At 47.6% G+C, this 14,058-nt stretch overlaps 1 protein-coding gene across 1 annotated transcript in view; it reads left to right on the plus strand.

Annotated features, from left to right (window-relative positions):
- Positions 1–14,058, plus strand: part of grm7 (glutamate metabotropic receptor 7) — a 104,302-nt gene that overhangs the window by 26,824 nt on the left and 63,420 nt on the right. Inside the window, exon 2 of the mRNA XM_084705486.1 lies at positions 5,837–6,053. Within this exon, the coding sequence (XP_084561612.1) occupies positions 5,837–6,053 (217 nt within the window). The remainder of the gene's footprint in view (positions 1–5,836; positions 6,054–14,058) is intronic.

Below are 14,058 nucleotides of genomic sequence, written 5' to 3' on the forward strand. Positions count from 1 at the left end.
GAGGCTGGTGTTGGTGTGTGGAGAGCACTGACTCAGGGAGGCTGGTGTTGATGTGTGGAGAGCACTGACTCAGGGAGGCTCGTGTTGATGTGTGGAAAGCACTGACTCAGGGAGGCTGGTGTTGACGTGTGGAGAGCACTGACTCAGGGAGGCTGGTGTTGACGTGTGGAGAGCACTGACTCAGGGAGGCTGGTGCTGTTGTGTGGAGAGCACTGACTCAGGGAGGCTGGTGTTGGCGTGTGGGGAGCACTGACTCAGGGAGGCTGGTGTTGACGTGGAGAGCACTGACTCAGGGAGGCTGGTGTTGGCGTGTGGAGAGCACTGACTCAGGGAGGCTGGTGCTGTTGTGTGGAGAGCACTGACTCAGGGAGGCTGGTGTTGGCGTGTGGAGAGCACTGACTCAGGGAGGCTGGTGTTGGCGTGTGGAGAGCACTGACTCAGGGAGGCTGGTGCTGTTGTGTGGAGAGCACTGACTCAGGGAGGCTGGTGTTGGCGTGTGGAGAGCACTGACTCAGGGAGGCTGGTGCTGTTGTGTGGAGAGCACTGACTCAGGGAGGCTGGTGCTGTTGTGTGGAGAGCAGGGTTCTGGGTGTGGATCTCGTTCCAACACTGTTGAATGACACAAGGAAGGGGGGAAAAAATTAACCCTTCTCTGAGGCACGACTGTACACACACACGCATACATACAGTACACACAAACACCACCGCGTCCAAAAATGTATATGTAGACTCACTAAAACTTGTGTACAGTTGCGTGCATGCAAGCACACATATACTCTCTTTCTCACTCACTCACTCACTCACTCACTCACTCACTCACTCACTCACTCACTCACACGAAAACCCACATGCATGTTTGCTACATTGAATATAGGAGTCCTATCTGATAGACTTCAGTGTATGTTGGTCAGTGGAGCCTGGCTAATGTTACAATCCTTGTTATATTTCTTTCTCCACCATATGCGCAGCATAGAGCACGTCAGTTTAATTTGGTTCAGGGATCGTGCTGTTAAACACTGCGCCAGCTGGGGCCTGCTGGATAATTAATGGGCATATAGGGGGAAGAAAGGCTGCAGAGGTTTGATGAACCAGCCGCAGCACAGCAGTAGTGTGTTTGTGTGTGTATGCCTTTTGTGTTGTGTGTGTGTGTGTATTGAAAGTGTTTGTGTGGAGGGGGGGGGGGGCAGGGGGGGGGTTGAGGTGTATCTTTAATTACGTCTCGTTTGTCTAATTAATGGTCAGGTGCACCCTGCCAAGAGAGATTCCTTTATGGGAATAATCAAAACCGTAATCCGATTAGATTTGACCTTCGTCATTGGACAGGAAGGGTTGACTTCCTCTTGTAGATAATACTGTAGAAAGGCTAAAAGTATGAATGAGTGAATGAGTTAATGAATGAGTGAATAGTGTGATATTACTGGTTTTTAGTCTTTCAACACTGTGGGGAATTGATTTTATTTCATATTGTAAAGAAGGTTTTGTTTTTGTGGAAATTAATTATGTGATTGTTAGTGGCCTGCCTTAGAGTCAAAGGCTTCAGATATACAACACAAGATAGAAACCGCCCACTGGATACACTCAATATCATCCTCACCAATCACGCCCCACACAGCCTCCTTGACACCGCAGACACACTCCCCCGATGATAAAAAAAACCCTCCTCAGAAGTCAATAGTACCTTGTTGGGCTGAAGAGGAACTATGGAGGTGCCAGTCAGAATGCCAATAGTCATGTTTCCTAGTTGCTCACCTCCATTCTCTGTCCAGGAAGGAGGCCCTGGCGTTAGTCATGCTGGTCAGGTAGAGAAGTGCGTTCCAGCCGTGGATCAATGAGACTTCGGCCCTCCTAATGCTCACGTCCAGGAGCTGTTTTATTGAGGCTGTCAACTGCCTGACCTTTCCCTGTCCCCGGGAAAGATAAAAATGACCCAAACAGTCGCAGAGGTGATCTATCAGACAGACGGGCGTTCTCTGACCTTGGGTCTGAACTCCTGCGACTGTGTCGCTGTGTCGCTGGATCTGTCATCAGGGAAGACATGGACGAGTGTCGTCTGCTTACGGAATACCGGAGGACGAAGAGAAGCCGGAGACCACCGTGAAAGATGACCCCACACTGACGATGAACAGAGGGGGAAAAGAATGAATAAAAAGAAGACACAGTGGCCCAAACGCTGCTCGATGTCACAAACATGTGAATCCACTCAGTACCTTGGGAGTCAGATGGCTGAGCTGTGAGGGAGTCGGGCTAGTAATTGGGAGGTTGCCGGATCGATTCCCTGCTGTGTCATATGACGTTGTGTCCTTGGGCAACGCACTTCACCCTACTTGCCTCGGGGGGAATGTCCCTGTACTTACTGTAAGTCACTCTGGATAAGAGTGTCTGCTAAATGACTAAATGTAAATGTACTAAAGAAACAACATTTGCTTTGTTGTGATTCTGAGTAAGAAACCTCTCGGGGGCTGTACAGCACTTGGCGATTACACAAGTTGTTCAGTACTGCATGGATTTTTTCCCCAACTGCTCAAAGAGGCTCAATCAGCAGGTCCTGTTTACCTTCTCCATCTGAGGCCTGCCATAATGGCCCTTAAGTGAGGCTGTGTATAATGTATTTAAATGACAGAGGAGGAAGGGGAGAAAAGGGGGTAACATTGCTGAATGAAGACAATGTCGCTGAACAAGGACAGCAGCAATCATACCAATAATTACAAAGAACCTGACGAATAGATGGGCTTTGTCTGTGTGACATACTGTCCGCCATCTAAAAAAAGTTACTGGTTCAACCATTGCTTACCGCTTTTCTCCTGAAAGGAGGAAATGGCAGTGCTGTTAAAAAGCAACAAGACCTTGATTCAATAAAGCACCCTAATGAAACGAGAAAGTGCTCTTGAAAGCAATTCTGCACAGTTAGGCAGAGCAAGATGTTCTTATGTCTGACATGCTTTTGTTTATTAATACTGATATGAATATTACTATGACAGAGAGAGTTCTGCCGACACAGAGAATATGCATGTGCAGTGGGACTTTGCCAGTGTAGAGTATAGAGTTACTGTAGTTTACTGTGTTGGTGATGGCAGTTTTTCACAACTTTGTAAATCTGATGCCTGGAACTCAGTTTAGCAGGCTATAACAGTCATGCGGCTGGTGTTTTCTAACCCTCGCATCTGTCACTTTAATGACATTGGTCATGGGTGACCTCCTAACAGTGCTCCTCTTACTGTAATGGATGGTAACGTGCTGTAGCAGTCACAAGGTGTTCTGTACTTGCTCAGTTCGAATTGCCCCACTGGCTGTGGTTACTGCTTTGGGGACAGGGTGTCCAGAAGCCAGCAGCTTTGTCTCTATGATGTCCAGTCTTTAGCTCGGTGGAATAAAGTGGTCCTTTGCCAGTGTGGCAAGTAGCTACCAAGGCTGTTTGGCCAGTCATGGGGTTGAGAGGACAGCAGCTCTGTTAGCCTGATAGACAAGATAATAGGTTGTGATGATGGAAATTCTTCCAGGTACTGTCCCAACACACAATGTGCATCTTTGGAATCTTGTCTCTGATTCACAGAGACAGAAATACCAGGTAAATGGCATTTGACTTCCACTGTGTGTGGTTGTGTGTCTTTGGAATGGAGGAAGAAGGGTGAAAGAATGACAGAGGGAATGAAAGGAAGGATACAAAGTGCAGAAGAAAAGCCTAGAAATAAGGGAACAGAAGGGAACGTAGATGTGGATTGTAATTCCTGTTTTTTTTATCAAATGTTTTTGTTCACCGATCCAGTGGAGGTTGAGGAGACAGGATGATCCACTATCCACATTTGCCAGTTCTCACTCCCTTCCATTTCACGGTGACTGAGAGCGGTGGATTGATCCAGCTGAAGACCCACGAGGAAGAGCTGCACACACCTGTCCTGTCCTTCTATTTCCTCTCAAATCACTGAAGACAAAAACGACACCCAAAAAAGAATTTTCCCTTCCAAGATAAAGAACAGCAGCTCTTGCGATGTCCGAGTCTGGCAATTCCAAACGTTGCTCTTAGACGGCGAGGATGTCCTATTGGTCTCCTGGTACAGGCTCAGCTTGCGTAGAGGGTGGGTGATCCGAAGTCAGATCCTTGCAAGCTTCCGCCAGAGGAAGTCCTTGGCTCCTTTTCTGACTTTGGATTACCACCTGCTGTTTAGACCTCCCTCAACCTCCACCCTGCGGTACACAGCACAGCTCCTGCCAATGCAACCATCAGAGGTCAAAGGGCACATAGAGCAAAGAGAGAACTCTTAAGAACTCTCTCCTGTGGGAGGATAAGCTGTTGAAAGCCAGACCACCCGACAGGCAGACTGAGATCAGACCAGGAGAGACATCTCTCGAAAATAATCATAATTACAGTCTTACAACCTTTAGAGCCGTGTCAAACTCATTTTGAAGTTTATGACAGAATTACTATTTTTCTTTTGACAGATAACGCAAAACTTTATAATTTGTTTTGAAGGTATGGCAGAATTATGCTAATAGGTTTGAATACACTCCTGTAGTGGCTTTATAAAAGCTTGATTTTTGGCAACTAAAATATGAAATGATGCATTTAGACGCTGTCGTTTGTCCTCAATATTCAGAGTGGGGTTGCACTGTCTGTCAAATGTTAAGTTTCTGTGATTGGATGTAAAAGTTTGAACGGTTGTTACCCCTCCCTCCTTCCCCCGCAAGAAAGCGAAGGTGTGAGAAAGGTGAAGCTGTGGCTGAGCGAGAGGAGGAGATTCGTCTCTAATTAGGTTACTTAAACCACAGTTATATACAGTATCCAATAAAGACAAACAGCAGTGTGCAAATTCTGCATTGCAACTCTTACTAAGACGAATGGGACCATGTTGAACGTTTAGGCAGGATTTTGGCCAATATTTGCTGCAAACCTCTTATAATCTACCGGCGAGAAGGCAGGAATTACGTAGAGGGGCTGTTAAAGCAGTGAAAATATGCGCAGTTTTGCTAATAACGACTCCGTTCACTTCACAATCTGATTTCCTGCTGTGTTCCATTTGGTATCCGTCATTACACCTAGCGATTTGACTTTTAGTGAGATTTTTTGGACAACATTGAATATAGTCCGCTCGCTCACACAATTAAGTATTAGAACAGAAGCACATCATGTTACTTAAAGCTGTATCCCGGATATTTTTGCAAATGTAGAAATCCCGGCCGGGTGCCTTTTGAAGGTACGAAAAAGAGGACGTAAAAAGGAAGTATTATCCCTACCTAAGCTAGCAAAGCTAGCTAGCTAGCCATCTGACTTGGTAGCAAAACTCTTCAGAAATCCATCCACCCCTCACCCAATGCTACATTCCAAAGATATGTTTGCTTGTGATAAAATATGACAGGCCACATAAAGCAATGTAGCTAATGATGCAAAGTTACATCAACGTTAGTTAATGTCAGCTGCACAGTGCTCCCGACCTTTTTACTTGCTTGTATTGTACTGAAATTGTTATTTCAGGTTTAAGTAAGAAAAAAAAAATGCCTAACAGGTCAAGGTCTTGACTTGGTCTCAATCCCAAGTCTTGGAAGTGACTTACACTGGCATAGCCAGAAATATATTTTTGGGTAGGCCTAGAATTGGCATCTTTTCATATTTTTTCTTTTTTACTTATTTACTTTGCAATGTGCACCCAGTGCATCATTTTTCAGAGATATTTTCGTTTTTGAGTAGGCCTTAGAACAAATTGGGTAGGCCTGTGCCTACCCGTGGCTATGCCCCTGCTCGACACACTGCAGTCTCGGTCATCATGACATAGTCTCGGTTAAACCGTTTAGTTGCTCCTCTATTTACAACACGGTCTAACTCGTCCCTCTCTCCTCTCTGCAGATCCCTCAGATCAGCTATGCCTCCACAGCCCCGGAGCTGAGCGATGACCGGCGCTACGACTTCTTCTCCAGGGTGGTGCCTCCAGACTCCTACCAGGCCCAGGCCATGGTGGACATCGTCAAAGCCATGGGCTGGAACTACGTCTCCACCCTGGCCTCGGAGGGAAGCTACGGGGAGAAGGGAGTGGACGCCTTCATGCAGCTGTCCCGAGAAGCAGGTGAGGCAGGGGCTGTGGGGAGGAGGGGGGCGGGGGGATGGGAGGACGGTGATGGGGTGGGTGGGAATGCATAGAGGGGAAAGAGGAAGGGAGGGATAAATGCTTGACAAATAGATAGATGGATTTATTGAGTGATGGATGGACGGATGGCGAGTGTTAGGCCGTGGCGTGGCAGATTTGGAGGGAGGGAAGGATGACGAACGAACAGATGGATGTGGGTGAAGCAGGTGAGATGGAGGATATGTGGAGGGAGGGAGGGAGGGAGGGACGAAGGCATGACGAACAGTCATTTGATATATATATATGGACGGAAAGAGGGAGTGATGGAGCAAAAGATCAATGGATGAATGAAGAGAGGGTTGAATGCGTGGAAGGATGAACGTAGAGGTACTGTATGAAAACACAGCTCGGTAGTTTATCAGGGTGTGTTTTGCTCTGAAATATAAAGGAACGTGGGGCAGAGCAAACTTGGGTTCATGGGGTGTCTGTTTATCAGCGTGTGTGTGTGTGTGTGTGTGTGTGTGTAACTTCTCGTGTGTATGATTCTGTGTGTGTTCAGATGTGCTTATCTGGCTGCGTGTGTCTGTTCAGGGTTATCTCCTGCAGCTTTGGTAATGGTAATCCTGTCAGTATTGATCCTGGGAGCTGTGGCTATTAGAAGGCTTCGTCTCTTTTTCACACACACACACACACGCACGCACACACACACACACACACACACACACACACTGTCCTTCACCACAGACTGCTGGTTAATTACCCATACTCCCCTTCAGATGGAACGAGTCCAGAAAAAACACGGGACACACACACACACACGTGCGCACACACACACACACACACAAGATGATCACTCATGCAGCAGAGAACAGGCCAATGGACTTGCTCTTGGAGGCAGGTGGTGGAACACTGCTCTCTTATTTATTTGTTTACTCTATAAGTTGTGAAGAGTAGATGTGACTGTGAAGTATAGGTGCAAAGGCGTCGGTAGAAAGACGCGAGAGGGCAAGGTAGGGCGAGGCAGCCTGGGGATTCTAACCTCAGTGTGGGCCTTGTGAGAGCCCTACAAGGCAGCAGGACCAAGAAGAGAATAGACACGTGCTCATAACTTATAAACAAACACTAGCATAGAACACCCTTTGAAATCTTCGTTTTTGAAAGAAAGGACCCCACAGGCAAGGCTTATTTTAGCAAGAGATCAGCCCAAACGCACAAAATACAGATTTTCCTTCAACTCTGTAACATTTCTTCTGCTTTAGTTCTTAAGAATTTGTGTACTCTCAAAGAGGGTTAGGGGGCAAGAGAGGGGGTGGATGAAAACCGCAGGCTACCTTCAGGGCTCTGGATTATCACAAGTTAGCAGAAGAGCCGTGAGATATTTGCCCTAATATCTTTAAGATGAGAGACTTGCTAGAACAGACCCCAAACTATGTGAAGCACCCTTGGCAGGCAACACTTGTTCTACAGAACTGTTGTCTCCTAGGTGTTTTCTCTGAAGAAGGGAGCTGACAAACACAGAAAATGTAGCTATTTCTCTATACTTCATTGCATGTAATTGTGCACAGTGCAATTATTCACTTTTGATGATCTGCTAAATACAATACAGAAACACACACAGCTTCCCTCCCTTCCTGAATCCCTGTTAATTTGAACTACTCCTTAGCACGTCGTTAAGTACTCTTTCTTCCATCTTTTCCTCACTCGCTCCCATGGCCCTGTCATGGTGACTCTCTTCGTCCTTGGCTTCTTCCCTGACCCTGTCAGTATGTTTCTGCCTCTCTGAGCCAGCTACCTCTCCTCCTTCCTCTACAGGTAATGCTGATGTTGAAGCAGCTAATGCCCCCCCCCCCCCCCCAAACATGTTTGAATTTTTTGTCTGTAGATTTTCAATATTTTTCTCCCTTAACTTTTCTGCGGCTCCCTTTCGCTTTGGTGGTCGTTTCTCCATTTTAGCGATGCTAAACTTTAACGATGCTAAACCAGCATAGGCGTTAGCCAACAGGCAACAGCTCGTGTCTCAGGGCCTGTGGGAGGCGATATTATGAATCAGGGGAAGGGGGTTGCTGGATTTGAGTGGGTCAGGCCAGTACCAATAAAGAACTAACCAAAGGGCTGCTGTCAGTTCTTTATGGGCCGGCCTGAAAAAAGAAAATGTACATACTTATACATTTTTTGAGTGAAGTAGAGTGCCTCAGGTGTCTGCTTAACAGTAACTCTCCTGATACGAGTCACATATCCCGTTGTCTCACATCCCGCTAGCCCATCAGTGGGTATCCTGCCGTATGTTCCTGTTGCCTCTGCCTGTTCGGCTCCGCTCCTCCGCCACGCCAGCCCTCATTACCCGCTCGTTCGGACGTTGCCATCAATGCGATTAGCTATGTTAAGATATCATATTGCTAGGCTATTCTCGTCGGCTCTACATGCTTATTCTCAGTGGTTTCTATGCCGTCTAGGCTATGCTAGGTGTTTTTGGCGGAATAATGACTTATTTACAATACCGGTCCTAGCACATTTGGTGCCCTAGGCAAGATTTATCACCAGCTCCCCCCCCAGCCCCCCCCCCCCCCCCTACCCGGGGGTGCCACCCCCCCCCAACCATAACACGGACATGGACATATGACGTGGTGCGGTTGGCGCCTTTTGCTGGTACTGCAGGATGGTTCATTAATGGATGCACTCGGGAAAATGCCGCCCCCCTCTTCATGCCGCCCTAGGCGGCTGCCTATCTCGTAGGATGGACCGGCCCTGCCTATTTATCCTACCATGCTAGCCTCTTACTTTAGGCTACTTACTAGGCTAGGCAGTGCAAGATAAGGCTAGGCTAAACTGGGCTGCCCCAGCTCTGTTTCACTGTGTTTATTTATGAACCCATTAGGCCGTGACGAGATTAGAGTTGAGGAAGCAGTAGTTAATAACAGCCTAATGTGCCTGTTTGATTATCCTGTTTTCCCAGAAGACATGCATCAGCCATTTATTAGCGCATTCGTTGCAGCAAACGCAGATTAGTGACACAACATGAGTCGCCATGGTGATGGCTGAACTAAGGTCCACATGAATCCCGAGTGTAAATACATAGAAAGCCGTTTTGTGTGTGTGTGTGTCTTAGTGCGTTTGAATGTGCTTCTGTGTTAAAGAGGTGTGCTTTACCTTACCAAGCTAAGGTGCAGTACTTGTCAAAATAAAAATCGCCCCAATTGCATTTGCAAAATGTGCCACTCAGTTCAGGGAACTCAATTTCATTGCCCTTAAAGTATCTCTAGCAACAACATCATGTCCGCACAGTCACCCACTAACACTCAGTAAGATAACAGGACGTCTGTTGTATCTTTCCTCCTATTTACGCACATAACTGTGATGGCAGAACATGGCTTAGTGCCTGCTCTCTTTTCCTTATCTGCTGTAGAAAGTCTCAATCCCACCCCCATCTCCCCATCATTTCACCTCATAAGCAAGATTGTAGCAATTTGATGCTGAAGTAATTTAAAAGAAACACTTTAAGAAAAGTTAATGACATTCCATTGGCAGCTATTTCTGGTGCAGGGGGTATATATATTTCATGGAGGTGTCTTCATGTGAAGGGTAATCACTCATTAAAGTTTCAAGAGATTGTGTTGTGGTCCAGAACATTTGTTGGGGATAGCCAAAGTGTCACTTGAAGATTAAATACTTTGAAAAGGGCAAACAAAAGTTTTAAAAAGAGAGAAAAATTGTAGTCTACAGTATGTGAACAGTAAAAGATTCAGGAATTAAGTCATCCTGCCCTAGTTGTGCTATAGCAGGTTTGTCTAGATTAATGAAAATGTTGAGAAAGAAACAATATTTATCATGAACAGGAACAGGGTCATGAGAAGCCAGATCTCTTCAGGGTCAACGCTGTGCTGAAGTCTTATGTTCTACACAGTTTATTATCTCGTATCAGTGTTCCAGGTCAGGAGAAACAAGACCTGGAGCCGACAGGATCCTGAGGCTCACATCTGCTCCTGCTCAGTTCATTCAAGAGTTGAACGTAGAAGGAGACTGGGAGCTGTGGTTCCTGAGGATTTGCCTCGGCTCCCCTTGTCTTTGAGTTCTAACACCCTGAACTAAGGACTTCGGATCATCGTTGCTGGTTTGAATCCCAGGACTGACGGTGTTGTTCCAGGAAGAGAGGGTGGGGAGAATCAACCTCATTGGAAGGAAAGTTGACACATCAGCATAGGGCACGAGTGAACGTTAACGAGCTACTAACAGCGACTTCATGTTGCTGTTTAAATGAACCGTAGGGTCACACAACCACCGACCCTAGATGACCCCACAGGCAGCCAATGGGATCGTGAGTTCTCCCAGGAGCACATCAACGCAGCAGCTGCAGTCCGGAAGATGTGTGCTAGCTGTGGGTGAAAGCCTTCATCAGTCTGCACCACCCTCTGACAACACATTCATAACACCACAGATGACTCTATCCATCACTCTGACAAATATTTCCTTTTTCTTGTGCACTGGGCCTTATCCCGGCCCATATCCCTCCCCTAGAGAGCAGGCGGTTATAGGCAAACTGACGGATTTACTTACAGACGCCAGACAATGTTGTTTTCACTCAGTAATGTCAATAAGACACAGCTTAAATTACCGTGGAATGGAGCCATGTAAGAGAGGCGGTTTGGGGAGTGCGTTTGTGTGCGGTTGAACTTTTCTGGTCTCTGGGGAATGGCTCAATACACTTCCTTGAAATACATTTTCTACTATTAAGAACTCAGGCTTTAATGGATTCTGTAATATTAATAAGATTGAATAAGACTACCCTGTTGAGTCAAATAACAGACAAAGTGAATCTGGCAGTTGAATTGGTAGCTATCGGACCATACCCTGATCGAAGAAGGATAGGAGAAGCAAATTACAGGAGCGATGAAAAGGAGAAGCCATTTTCAGGATCTTAGCGCCTCTGAATGTTGCATTGTACCCCTAGATGTCCCACCGCGCATCAAAGCTTCCAAGCTTTTACGAGGTAACACCAATCAAAGATGGTGGGCTAGTGGCAGGGTTGTTATAGGCTTACTCAGGCACAGCCTCCTGAAGTCCAGCCGGTGGACCCAGCATCCCCATTTTCATGAGGGCAGGTGACCTCATTAGATATCTTACTGTACTGTAGGCAGGCGTGAAGTTCACTCTGTGACCCCAGTCAAACGAGGCTCTCTGTCAACTTACGTGCTCAAATCTGGAATCTGGAAGGATCTCTCTGTTATCAATCATGCTGCTGGCAGACAGATCCAGGGATATTCACCAGCTCTCTGTAGGGGAAGAGGACTCAAAGAGTTCAGACAAGGTAAACTGGTGTCTGGGAACATTGTATTGGTGATGTTCTTGTATTCCGGAACGGGTTCTGTAGTCGATGTTCTTTGTATTTTTAGCTTCTGTCTGTTCGACTGTTGAGCATCAGAGAGCCTTTGAACTACAGTTCCTAGCTTCAACACAATGGTGATGAATGATTCTAATTCAGCTATTATGGGAGGATGCACACGCTCTGTTGTCCACTGTTGAGGAACATTTACTTACCCTGATGATATTACCTCTTACAACCCCAGTTAGATCGGAACGTTTTGTTTTGTTCTGCCTGCTAATAACGGGGATGGGGTGGGGGGATTGGTGGTGGTGGTGTGGCTGTGGGTGGAACAGAAGCAAAGAGCGAGCCCTTATTAATCAGTCACTCCCACTCCCACTCACCTGGGCCCAGGTGACACTTTGAAACCTCCCTCAGGATCCAGCGGCAAATTGTAGGAAGCGGCTGTTAGGTCTGCTGCTGCCGGAGGCAGATGCTGCCTGGCAGACCGAGGCTGGTTCTTTGTTTCTCCTGTCCGCAGCAGGCAGACCCACCTCCACCTCCTCCCTTCCCCCAGCCCCATTATGGAGCCTGTTTTAGCAGCCTAGCCCCAGTAGCGCTGCCAGCGGTGTATATTATCCCCCCAGGGAGTCTGCCGTGAACTTCCCTCATTAGGAGCTATTAAACGTCCTCCTCCCTGATCTGCCTCCTGGCTCCCCTATAAAAAAAATGACATTAGGAATATGATGTGTTTTTTCTTTTTCTTCCCCCCCCCCTGCTTTGTTTTCATAGAGAGGTCACTGCTTTAGCCCCGGGATGGAATCTTCCAGACCAATAAATGAAACACCATTCTTGACCTGCCAGGGAGCAAACCTAGATCAAGCCCACATGTCCAGTGTGAGAAGAAGATATGACGTTAACCGTAGGGACTGACGAGGCGCCGCTGTTGTTTCTCCAGGCTGGAGGACGCTAGCTCCTCTCTACATACAATTACCAAGCAACTGAACAACATGCTATTGACCATACGGGTTGGCTGTGAGTAAAATAGCCTGGCTGCTATTCTAATAAAAGCCTGTGGACTCCCAGGGTGGTGGGTTGCTGAGATAATGGGAACATTTGTCACAAGTGGACTAGAGCACAGGCATGCGGTTCCAGTGTGAGATTGGCTGCATTGACAGTACTGCTTGAAACAAATCCCTCAAAGTGAGCTGGCTTTCAAAACAATCAGTACAGAATCCAAGCCCGTGTTTGGATGGCCAGACCATCTCCACTCCTGATCTCAACATGACATAAATAACCGCAGCAAGCAGGCCTGGGGGGATCTCTCCTTGGACCACTTAGATTTTCTGGATGACCTGCCAGGGGATTTATGGTTCATGTTTCACAGGGCTGTTGTGTGAGGCTGAGGCTGGAGTCAGAGCTGGGATTTGGGCATGGGCTGGGGCTGGAACTGGGGCTGGGACTGGGGCTGGGGCTGGGGCTGGGGCTGGGGCTGGGGCTGGGGCTGGGGCTTGGGCTGGAACTGGGGCTGGGACTGGGGCTTGGGCTGGGGCTGGAACTGGGGTTGGGGCTGGGACTGGAACTGGGGCTGGGGCTGGGGCTGGAACTGGGGCTGGGGCTGGGGCTGGAACTGGGGCTGGGGCTTAAACAAGACCAAGGCTGAGGCCTTCCCCTCCCCAAAAACCCCTGCAGTCTTCTCAGAAGAAGCTCTTGCTGTGTGTCTTCAATAATGTAGCTGCTCTTGCATAATCAGCCAGGGGTATCTGAGGCCCATGTTTCTCGGCTTCTCTTTCATCGGCTCCTCATGCTGCAACCACACCGACCAACCCCCCCCCCCCCTCCATCCCCCCTGGCCCAGCCCTCAGAGATGCCTGCCTCCCAGCCTCACTGGGACCTCCAGTGAAAGTGAGTGAATTATTGATTATAAACCGGGTCACCGAGGTGCTCGACATTAGTGTTGATGGTAACCACTGTGTGGCAGGTATTGATGCACTGTCCACAGATAGCGTAGATCCACAATGCTGCTATACGTGATCGATTCAAAGGACAGGGAGCAGGTGGGATTTGGTGCGCTTATTGACGAAGTGACGCGGGGGAGATATTGCTTAGGGTTGTGAGCTTGTTTACCATAGGCTCGTATGGCAAGACTTTATGAGTTCCCTCCTAATTGGCGAGTCGGCGAAAAACACCAGTTCCGATAAAGGAGCTGGAAGATTGTGGATAGCTCACCAGATTGGGCTCATATGTGGGTTAGACCTCACCACACCTGCTCTAAGTGGCTAAGCTCAGATATCCTCCGGAGTCAGGGCCTCGTTTACTAACATTGCAACCGCAGCTTAATCTGCGCCTTTGCCCAACCGCAAATAGTGCACGTTGTATTTCCGCATTTTGCGTGGTATTTATCAAACCAGATCCTCGTCGGGCAATCAGCGCCCATTAGTGTTAATTGGCGCGCCGTTAAAAGACGATGCATGTTACTGCTACAATGGGTGATTCGAGGAAAAGATAAATAAAGTTCAGCAAACAGGAGCTGGAAATATACACACCCACTTTCCCATACACCCTCCCAGCAGCGGTAATCTACGTTTTTATCCAAGTGTGCTGCCTTTATAAATACTGTGTTTTGTCTTTACCCGCTATTTCACGCCTGAAATGGACACAATCCTGTTAGTAAATGAGGCCCTCACTCAGGAACAGTTCCTGCCGTGC

Source organism: Hypomesus nipponensis, chromosome 9, assembly GCF_054491055.1.
Source record: "Hypomesus nipponensis isolate SF chromosome 9, ASM5449105v1, whole genome shotgun sequence".
Taxonomy (NCBI): Eukaryota; Metazoa; Chordata; class Actinopteri; order Osmeriformes; family Osmeridae; genus Hypomesus; species Hypomesus nipponensis.